We start from the raw sequence: 12,014 nt of genomic DNA on the forward strand, positions 1-12,014 counted from the left end.
ACGTAAAATTCCGCCAGTGCGGACGGTATCTGCTTCGTGATACATTACCCGTGTTAAAATGGACCGTTTACCAATTGCGAAAAAGGTCGCTATCGTGTTGATGTATGGCTATTGTGATCAAAATGTCCAACGGGCGTGTGCTACGTATGCTGCTCGGTATCCTGGACGACATCGTCCAAGTGTCTGGACCGTTCGCCGGATAGTTACGTTATTTAAGGAAACAGGAAGTGTTCAGCCACATGTGAAACGTCAACCACGACCTGCAACAAATGATGCCCAAGTGGGTGTTTTAGTTGCTGTCGCGGCTAATCCGCACATCAGTAGCAGACAAATTGCGCGAGAATCGGGAATCTCAGAAACGTCGGTTTTGAGAATGCTACATCATCGATTGCACCAATACCATATTTCTATGCACCAGGAATTGCATGGCGACGACTTTGAACGTCGTCTACAGTTCTGCCACTGGGCACAAGCGAAATTACGGGACGATGACAGATTTTTTGCACGCGTTCTACTTAGCGACGAAGCGCCATTCACCAACAGCGGTAACGTAAACCGGCATAATACGCACTATTGGGCAACGGAAAATCAACGATGGCTGCGACAAGTGGAACATCAGCGACTTTGGCGGGTTAATGTGCTGTGCGGCCTTATGGAAGGAAGGATAATTGGCCCCCATTTTATCGATGGCAACCTACATGGTGCAAAGTATGCTGATTTCCTACGTAATGTTCTACCGATGTTACTATAATATGTTTCACTGCATGACAGAATGACGATGTACTTCCAACATGATGGATATCCGGCACATAGCTCGCGTGTCGTTGAAGCGATATTGAATAGCATATTTCATGGCAGGTGGATTGGTCGTCGAAGCACAATACCATGGCCCGCACTTTCACCGGACCTGACGTCCCCGGATTTCTTTCTGTGGGGAAAGCTGAAGGATATTTGCTATCGTGTAGTGCGTAAAGAAATATGAATGTTTTAGTTGGACCACTGATCTCATCAGCGCATTGTCAATGCATGTGCGAACATGACGGAAGGAGAACTACTCGCTGTTGAGAGGAATGTCGTTACACGTATTGCCAAATGCATTGAGGTTGACGGACATCATTTTGAGCATTTATTGCATTAATGTGGTATTTACAGGTAATCACGCTGTACCAGCATGCGTTCTCAGAAATGATAAGTTCACAAAGGTACATGTATCACATTGAAACAACTGAAATAAAATGTTCAAACGAACCTACGTTCTGTTCGTCTAAAATTGTGAGCCATATGTTTGTGACTGTTACAACGCCATCTATCACAAAGCGGAAAAAGTGGTCCAACTAAAACATTCATGTTTCTTTACGTACTACACGAATATGTAATAAAAATGGGGGTTCCTGTTTAAAAATCGCAGTTGATATCCGTTTCACCTATGACAGCACCATCTAGCGGGCCAGCCATAGCGCCATCTGGTTTCCCCCTTCAAGCTAGACAAGTTTCGTTTTTTGCAGTTTTATCGTTTGACGCTTATTTCGTGAGATATTTGGCCCGGTCACGATCAATGGGCCACCCTGTATATCTCCAACTTGTAACGTAAATAAAGCTGTAAGAACCATATATGTTGTTCTGTCAGTCATTATACGATACGTAAAGTGGTCCTTTTAGTGGTGGGCTAGTTTTTGCGCAGCAGCCGGACGTAATAAAGTCGGTACGTCAGTGATAATTAAGGGTGGATTTTTACGTTTGGGCAGTAGAAAAAAAATTCAACAGTTTGACGATACATTTTGGAAACTGTAGTCCATGATGGAATTCAAGAGGGGGTTGAATGCAAATCGCTGGGAATGGCAGCTGTTATGAGCGGTTTGCGATTGTTTGCATGAGTTGCTGCACCTGACCAGAGAAACTGTCCCACGGATTCAATACATAAGGGACTGGTTAGATGCAGGTGGTAAACTTCTAAAAACAGTAATCAGCACTGAGAATACTTAGCAAAGACGATCACGGTGGTACAACAGATAGAAGCACCCTTGGAAATGAGCCAGGAGGTCCTTGAAATACTCACCATGCAGCTCACAAGTCTCGAAGATGTGGTAAACAATACTCTGCACCATGGCCGCCGTCCTCGAGATTCACACATGAGAATGAGCAGTTGACGACGACTACAAAGTTTTAAGAGCCGACTGGATAATGTGGACATGCACTTGAGGTTTTGACGCACTCTCGCCACAAGTATCACTGACATGCCAGTTGAAATCATGTAACTGCAGGAAGTTCTTCTACACACTGCCCATTAGACTCTCGAAACTCTTACCTCCGGGAGAGTTCCGGGTTACTAAAAATTCGGGTCGAGTTAGTAGCACTGTTAGAATTGTTAATATAAGTAAACGAGAAATCGTCTCCACTCTAGTGGATCAGATGGTATCCACGAAGATGGGTAATATCAGCAGACGAGAAATCCTCATGACTCTTCTGGATCAGATAATATCCACGAAAAAGTTCGAGTGCCGATGGAACACCTGCTCGAACATGTGACAATATATCGAACCGAACATCGCCAGTATCTCAACACCATAGGAACTTCTACCCCAGCTATCTGGATAATTCTTGTAAAATTTGTTGTGCATTGCCACCTCAGACTTACAGTGGCACAAATCCTAGCCTTGTCTTCCTTTAACCAGCACATCCATAAAAGTCGTGTCGGTACCAGTGACTCACCCCCAGCGAGTGAGCCAGAATGGTGAAAACTTTTCCAGTGCCACATAGACGCCATGTTTGAGCATCGAAAAAATGATATATGTCTATAGTAATACGAAAACTGAGGAAGGACCCACAAAAGTTACACAGAAGTGTCTACTGCGAGTAAGTGCAGCAGAATGTAAAGCATAAAAATAATCCTGTGCAAATTAGTGTCTCTGTTGTAGCCATGTACTTGAGGAATAATTCGGTGTTCCAGATTAATCTAAGGAGGGAAGCAATGTAGTGACGAAAAAGTTTATCCACATGGAAAGCAGACAATCTCTTTAATCAGGCCACAACCACAGCCTGCTAGTTGGTCTACGCTCCTTCCTACACAGCAATGTCGACAGAAGTCACTATTCGTATCTGTGACTTGTTGGATGCATCTGGAACCCTTACCTGCTGCCAAATGACAAAGCCGGACACTAGTCATAGGCCTCTGATACATAGGTTTCCAAGTGACAAGGCTCTTCCCACAAACTCAAACTTGGGCAGAGGTACGTAAACGCCGACGTCCAACCCGTAGTCAGTGGTACAGGTGGGCCACACTATGATGTACAGGCAGTGCCTTTAGCGCCGACGTTCATTATGCAGCCATGACCACAGTCTGCAAATCCATGAACCAACGACTAACCTCTGACTATCGGCCGATTTGTCCATGGTCGGTGCCACGCAGTGAGTTTCAGTTAGCTCCTTGCCATGGGGGACCACTACCGCTCGGCTCTACTGAAACTCTGCCCTCCCATTCACCTTCTTTGACAAAGCTGTTGGTAGAAAATGGGTGACTCCTTATTAAAGGAGTCACTTTTGCCATTTCTGATGACCTTTATTCAAAATTTAAGCTGTGCCTGGGATGGAACCTGGGACCTAGGACTTGTTAATTGCTAGTCAATAATATTAACCCTAGAACCCACAAGAGTCTGTGACGTGGAACATATTCCGTAATAAGACCATCCTATTCTAGCACAGCCACTGCAAAATCCTGACTTAGTATCTTAGGACTCCCAAACGCTGAGCTTATGAAGAATGGTTTATATATCCAGCATTTTCTAGATTCAGATGGTGTTGCCGAAGGTAAGACAGATGCCAGCCTCAGCTGGTTAGGCTTCTTACAAGCACATCGTGCAGGTCTTGTTCTTCGTTAGAGTAACTGCGTAATGAATGCTGGTCACTCTGCTTAAAATTGACGGTAAGTATCTGAAATCATGATCTATTTAATTTTGTCACTGTGCTGTCAAATTTGATGAAAATAAACGGGAGGCTATACTTACGGAATGACCCGATCAGATGCAGGGAAGTCAAGATCATAGCAAATCTGTCTTTGCTGTAGCGGTAGAAAGTCATCTTCTGAATGAATAAGTCGGTCATCTTTGGAAAAGTGAAGCCTGTGTTTCTTGAGGATAGAGCACGCGTGCGGGAAATGGAATTTTATTTGAATAACTTCCCTCAGTTTTAGCTTCGTCAAGCATTTTAATGTTGGAGGCAACCACGTTTTACAACCACTATACTAGCGAAAAATAAAGTGTTCACGCTAAATGGCCATTAATATGCTCACTGTTTAGGTTCAAAAAAAGATGCATAAATTCAAGATCAAAGACACCCAAATGATGCCACATGTAAAGGGGCAAACGTTTGGTCTGATATTATTTTCCATCAGGAAGATGGAAATGTATCATGCTTTACACCAATCACAATCAATAAGTAAATGTACGTTATCTAATGTAGATGGGAAGAAAATGAGCTGTGATTTCGGCCCTTTATTTAGACTAATTTCTTGGCCTTGGGAAGGAACGTTGCCGGTATACTGAGATGACCACTAGCCTTGACACACGGATTCTCACCAACAAGTCCCCTAGCTCCAAGTCTGTCCTATAATGATGATTCGAGATACATGCTTTATTATTGCCTTCTCTCGCGCGCCTTCAGAAACATTAATATCTTCATTCCTGTTAGGATCTTTGGAATAAGAGAGTAATGGAAATTATGTCACGAACTAGTTGGAAGGGGATCGGGAATGTCGAAAGCGATCACAATAAATTGAGAAAAAGGAAACACCACTAGAACGGAACTCGGTGGTAGCCCTCACCTTCTTCAGCGTATTTCAGCTATATAGCCAGTAATACTTCGCAGTAGTTCTATGATGTTACACGAGATTTCGTAAAATACCTTTTTCTTTTATCACCAGACATTTTCCTTACCAAAAGTCCACTGTGTTCACAATTGTTGCCCTTTTAAGTAGTTTGATCACATGTACACAGAATAAAAACCAAATAGCTTACGCATCTCTGTGTGATTTTTGTTTTTATCACGTCACTCGAAATAACAAACTCAGGTTAAAGGAATATTGATCTAAAGTGATAGTTTGGTAAATGAAAAAAAAACGAACACCAATCACAATCAATAAGTAAATGTACGTAATATAATGTAAATGGGAAGAGAATGAGCTGTGGTAACGGCCCTTTATTTAGACCCATTTCTTGGCCTTGGAAAGGAACGTTGCCGATATTCTGAGATGGCCACAAGCCATGAGACAAGGATTCTCACGAACAACTTAAGTCATCTAGCTCCCAGTCTGTTTTATAATGATGATTGCCTTATGGAGATACAATTTTTCTCTATCGTGCGTTTAGAAAGGTTAATATCTTGATTCAAGTTAGGATCTTTGAAATAACTGAGTAATGGAAATTATGCCACGAACTACTTGGGAGCGATCGGAAATGTCGAAAGCGATCAGAATAACTCGAGAAAAAGGAAACGCCACTAGAACGGAACTCGGTGGTAGCCCTCACCTTCTTCAGCGTATTCGAACTATACAGCCAGTAATCCTTCGCAGCAGTTCTATGATGTTACACGAGATTTCGTAAAATGCGTTTTTCTTATCTGACCACGCATTGTGCTTACCAAAAAATCCAGTGTGATCACAATTGTATCTCTTTTAAGAAGTACCCGCTAGTTTGATCACATGTATACACAATAAAAACCAAATAGCTTACGCTTCTCTGTGTGATTTTTGTTTCTGTCGCGTCTCTCGAAATAACAAGTTCAGATTAAAGGAATCAGTGATGTAAAGTGATAGTTTTGTAAATGAACGAAACGAAATATTCTAAGGATTAGTACTTTAACAATGCTGATTCTGTCTGTGAAATTTCATCACAGGTTTTTCTTCACAGTGTAACTATTTAAAACGTTTTTCATTAACATATACATCATAGACAGCTGCAGATGTCATGACCACACAAGGGAGGAAATTATTAGGTGTAAAGATATAATACAAACATTACGTTTTTTATATTTATTTTAAATAATTGCTGATCACTACACAGTAAATTAAAATTTTAATAACTCTATACTAGCACATCAACAATACTGTCTGTGTCACTTGAATAACAGTTATAATTTTATCATAATTACTTGACTTCTGACAAAGACAGCCGCGTAAGCAGCCAACAACGCAATTAAGATTCCTTATGCGCAACTTTTATTACTCCTTTGCTGCATTTTCCGCAGCTCTGCATAACACAGGTTACATCAAAATGTAAACAAAATTTAAAATAGCCGCTTTAAGAAGCTTGAGTCGTAAGAGATACACAGCCTTTATATCGTCCTTTATCACAGACGTATTAATGATCCTTGTCGTAATGAACGGCGAGGCTCTTCTTCTTTTTTTTTTTTTTTAGTCGGTTTATGAAAGCGATGTACTTATCACTACCGTTTCTGTGAACTGTTAATGCGAAGCAAGAAAGGCGAAATAGTTAAACATAGGTCACTCATTCAGACCTTTATCATACTTGGCGTATGGAGAAATGTATCGCAAATTTAGGCATGGAAAGCAGTGGCATTTGGTTTCATTGCTACTGCACCTGACTTTACTTTCTTAATGACTTTAGCATTGAGCTTGTCTGCCTCTTCAGATGAGGAATCGTCGCCTTCTTGAGAAGAACTGTCCGCAGACGAGCTGTCCTCCTCCTTGCAGTTGGCGGACCACGAGTAGTCGCACACTTTGAGCTCCGCGTTGAAGTGCAGGTTGGCGGGGCACTGCTTGACCGCTGCGACTCCCGACGCCTCGCACTGCAGGAAGCTGCCGCAGTCCTCGGGGTTGGGGAACGGCTCTCCCGCACCGCTGCAGCCCGCGTTTGCTACCAGCAACTAAAAATGGAAAAGTAGTAAGTGAAAGCTGCTGTCAGTCGACCGAAAAAGATAAAGTAAATGTCCTTAATTTACAGGATGGCAAACACATTCATGTTATGGATAAATTGAAAAGGCATAACTGGAGTATAATACAAAATTGTTTTACATCTTATGTATGAGGAGAAATTTGTAAAGTAAGGATAGGACTTTGGAAAAAAAAGATTAAGTTGTTTTGGACGAAAACATTTAAATTAATAGTGGCATTGACATTAAGTTTACGACATACAGTGGAATGTGAAATACAGTCCACACTGCTCATCGTATATTGTCTCTTCCACCCGTCATACATCTCAACAAATCTCCGGCACTGATACTTTCTGAGTTCGTTAGGTGATGTTGGAAGCCATGGATAGCTACCTATTTTGACGGTCTACCAGTACTGCCCCTCAGGGTAGCAATGTACATACTAGACAGTCTCTAGACTGAGGACGGATTGAAACACAAACATACACTATCTGATCAACACGATCCGGACATCCGTAAGTGGACGACATTATGCGATTTTCAACCGTATGCGTCATCGATGGTTTGATCTCTGCTGGGGATGCGCTGAGAGAGGTGTCTGAATGTGTGTGGACGAATGCCAGTCCGTTGTTCCCGGTAAGTCGGTACTAGCGTGAAGGCAATCCTTGAAGCTTATATCTGAAAGGAAATTGACTTTCGACCTCTGCCAAATAAGCTCCATCTGGATGAGGTCGTGACTCTAGGTACATCAGTCAATTTTAGGGATCTTAACGTCCACAAGACGTTTTACGAGATGGTATATGTCATTCACGCAGTACTCAATGCTATAAAATATATTCGTATTCTTCGGCATATAGACTTTACTTAAGAGCTATAAGGTATTTTTTTTTCAGTCATTATCTTCTGACTGTTATAATGTTGTCTGCTATGCACCCCTCTCGGTGGCTAATCTGTTCTTCTTAGAATAGCGCTTGCACCGTAAGTCCTCAATTATATTTTAAATGTAATAAAATCTTTTTCTTCTTCTACAGTTTGTACTCTATACAGTTCCCTCTAGTAACATTAACTGGTGACTACAGAAACGTCATATAGCCCTGGCCCTTCTTCTTTTCAGTGTCTTACATATGTTTCTTCTTCACCCGATTCTGCGGACAACCTCCTCATTCCTTATTAGTCCAACCCACTTTCAACATTTTTCTGTAACAGCCCATACCAAACGTTTCCTTTCGCTTCTGATGAGGTTTTCCTGCTGTCTATGACCCACAACCACACAATTCTGTTCTACAAACGTATGTACTCAAAGCTTTCTTCCTCAAATTAATACCTACCTTTGATACCAGTAGTTTTTTTCTCAGTAGTTTCTTCCTCAAATTAAGGCCTGCCAATAGACTTCTCTTGGCCAGGAAGGCCCTCTTTGCCTCTGCTAGTTTGCTTTTTACGTCCACCTTGTTTCGTCCCTAATAGCTTTGCTAGTAAAGTACCAGAATTTCTTAACTTCGTCTACTTTATGTGTGGTGTCACCGCCAGACACCACACTTGCTAGGTGGTAGCCTTTAAATCGGCCGCGGTCCGGTAGTATACGTCGGACCCGCGTGTCGCCTCTGTCAGTGATTGCAGACCGAGAGCCGCCACACGGCAGGTCTAGAGAGTCTTCCTAGCATTCGCCCCAGTTGTACAGCCGACTTTGCTAGCGATGGTTCACTGACAAATTACTCTCTCATTTGCCGAGACGATAGTTAGCATAGCCTTCAGCTACGTCATTTGCTACGACCTAGCAAGGTGCCATTATCATTTGCTATTTATATTGTGATGCATGTACAGTCAGACCGATGTTCACCAATTATGGATTAAAGTTAAGTATTCCAGCAGCTACGTACTTTTCTTGCTAGTATAACTCCTTTAACTGTTCCAGACCTCACACCAGCCTGCGTGAGCTTAAACGCATGCCTTTCGGCTACCCGTCACTGTGGATTGGCTGTCTTGCCAGTCCAAACATTATGGTCTGTAGTTTTGATGTTAAATTATAAGCTATTATAATTTCTTCTACACTCATTACCTTTTTGTTTTTCCGGTTTACTGTAAATCCATATGCAATACTATTTACACGTTTCACTCCATCCAACATATCCTATAATTCTTCTTCGCTTTCGCTGAGGATAGTAATTCATCAGCGAATCTAGTCACTGACATCACTTCACCCTGAATTTTAATCCTACCCTTGAACCTTTCTTTTATTTACATCATTGTTTCTTCGATGCATAGATTCAAAGGTAGGGACGAAATTTTGCATCTCAGTCTTAGACCATTTTTAATCCGAGCACTTCGTTATTTGTCATTCAGTCTTATTGTTCCTTCTTCTTTCTTGTACATATTGTACATTAACCGTCCTTCCCTATAGCGTACTGCTATTTTTCTCAGAAGCATCTTACACTATTTTACATTATCGAATGCTTTTTCTAGGGCGATTGATCCTTTCAGCGCGTCTTGATTTCTCTTCCGTCTAGCTTCCATTACCAATTGAAACGTCAGTGCCTTTACCTTTCCTAAAGACAAGCTCAGTATCATTTAACTGACTTTTTTTGCCATTCTTGCTGATGTTCTTCTTTTTTGCAGCTTACATGCATGAACTGCTATGTTGCCTATCCGATGGTTTTCGTACTGTTCTCTCATTGCAGTCTTCGGAATTGTATGGTTGATATTTTTTCCCAAATTCTGACGGACTGTTGCCAGCCTCGTAGATTCTACTTAGCAACTTGAATACTGGTTTGGTTACCACTTCCCACAATAATTTTAGAAATTAAGATGCAATGTTGTCTGCCCCTTTGGCTTCATTTTCTCCCAAATCTTCCATAGTTTTTTATAATTGCGACTCTAATACTGCACCCCCTGTGTCGTCTCGATCGACTCTTTATCTTCTGACACGACAAGTCCTTCCTCTTATAGACCCCTTCAATGTACTCTTTCCACCTATCTGCTTTCTCTTCTGCATTTAACAGTGCAATTCCCATTGCACTCTTAATGTTACCACCCATGCTTTTCATTTCACTACAGTTTGTTTGAACTTTTGTTTATGCTGAATCAGTCTACCCGACGAACATTCTTTTTCAATTTCTTCACATCTTCCCTTTTTGTATTTCCTTCTACATCAACGTGCACATTTTTACTCCGCAATTCGCAATTATGTGCCTGGTAAATGGTTCATCTAACCACCTTCAATATGTTTCTCTACTGTTCGACACTCGAACAACACACGAGAAAACGTAACACTCAGATCTTTCAGATCGAGCACTGATTTATCTTATTTTGTTATGATGATTATTTTTTCCTGTGTAGGTGGATGTCAATAACGTATTTTAACACTCCGTGGAAAAAGTTAGTTACTGAAATTTCTTGAGAAGATTTAACAAGACAGCTTAGTTCTGATGATCGCCACACTAACTCGCGTAGCATATCCGTGGCACTCTCTCCCCTATTTCGCAGTAATACAAATCGAGATGCCCTTCTTTCAGCTCGTTCGATGTCCTCCGTCAATCATACCAGATGCGGATCCCACAACAAACATCAACACTCCAGAAGAGATCGGACAAACATAGTGTCAGCAGTCTCTTTAGTAGTGATTATGCACATGGTAACTGTTCCGCCAGCAAATCGCAGTCTTTAGTTTTCTCTGCCCATAACATTATCTATTTAATCATACCGGTTAAGTTATTAGTAACTCTAATCCCAAAGCATTTAGCTGAATTTACAGACCTTAGATTTGCGTGATTTGTCGTGTAACCGAGATTTAGCGGACCCCTTTCAGTACTCATGTGTATGACATTACACTTTTTTCTGTCTAGAGCCAGTTACCACTTTTCGTACAATACAGGTATCTTTCCTCAATCATTTTCAATTGATTTTGATCATTCGATAACTTTACAAGACAGTTAATGGTAGCATCACCTAAATGGATTTCTCAATTGTGTCGTAATTAGTTTATGGAGGTCAGGAGAAGAAAGGGAGTATAACACTTCCTTGAGAAAGGCCAATTTTACTTCTGTTTTAATCGATGACTTTCCATCTATTTCTTCGAACTTTGACCTTGCTGACAGGAAATCGAAAATCCACTCGCACAACTGAGGCGATACATCACGCAGTTTTCCAGTAGCATTTCGACATCGTTCCTCATAAAGCACCTCAAGGCAATTCAAAAAATAGAACAAATTTGACGATTCTTGTCGATAGCACTCTTTACTTCGTGTCCGCTCCCGTAACTCAGTGGTTAGTGTGTCACACAGCGGGCGCGCTTTCGATTCCCAGCCGAGTCGGAGATTTTCTCTTCTCGGCGACTGGCCGTTGAGCTGTCTGCATCATCATTTTATCATAATCGACACGCAAGCCACCCATCGTGTTGCAAACTGACTTGCAACTGGCGGCCACACTTCCCTAGGTGGAGACTCCCGGCCATCAATGCCGTACGATCATGTTTTGTTTCACTACTTCATGCGAGTAAAGAGCTAGTTCTCTTTCATAATAACATTATTTTCTGAATCCGTGTTGCATTTTTGTCAATAAATCATTTTCTTCGAGGCATTTCACAATTTTCAAACACGGTATATCTTACAAAATCTTACTAATTCAACAAATTACTCGCATTTCCTTTCTTGGGTATTGGCGTGACTTGTGCATATTTCCACTCTTTAGATACGAATCTCTCGACGAGAGGGAGGCTGTATATGTTTGATAAGTATGGAGCTTTTCTATAGGTACATTCTGAAAGGACAATTGATTGGTACACAATCTGGTCCGGTGGTATTTATTAAGTGACAAACTGCTTACTGCAGCGAAGATTTCTAACTGTAAGTTATTCAAGTTGGCAGTTGTTTTTCATTTGAATTCTGAAATATTTACTTTGTCTTCTTTCGTGGATTAATTTCGGAAAACCATGTTTAGTAACGGTGCTTTACTGGCACTGTCGTCAGCAGCATCACCACTGTCGTCAGTTAGTGAAGGTATCGACAGCGTCTTGTCGCTTTTGTACTTTAGGTACTAGCACTTTCTCGTTGGTTTCCTGACAGGTTTACAGACAGAGTTTCGTATTGGAAACTGCTGAAAACTTCTCGCACTGATGTTCGGGCAAACATTCGCCGGTC

General features: G+C 41.5%; 1 protein-coding gene across 1 annotated transcript in view; it reads right to left on the minus strand.

Annotated features, from left to right (window-relative positions):
• The window catches only part of LOC124798876 (protein obstructor-E-like), a 93,876-nt gene that overhangs the window by 60,499 nt on the left and 21,363 nt on the right, over nucleotides 1–12,014 (minus strand). The window contains exon 2 of the mRNA XM_047262408.1: nucleotides 6,601–6,876. Coding sequence (XP_047118364.1) covers nucleotides 6,601–6,876 — 276 coding nt within the window. The remainder of the gene's footprint in view (nucleotides 1–6,600; nucleotides 6,877–12,014) is intronic.

The sequence above is a fragment of the Schistocerca piceifrons genome, chromosome 5 (assembly GCF_021461385.2).
Source record: "Schistocerca piceifrons isolate TAMUIC-IGC-003096 chromosome 5, iqSchPice1.1, whole genome shotgun sequence".
Classification (NCBI taxonomy): Eukaryota; Metazoa; Arthropoda; class Insecta; order Orthoptera; family Acrididae; genus Schistocerca; species Schistocerca piceifrons.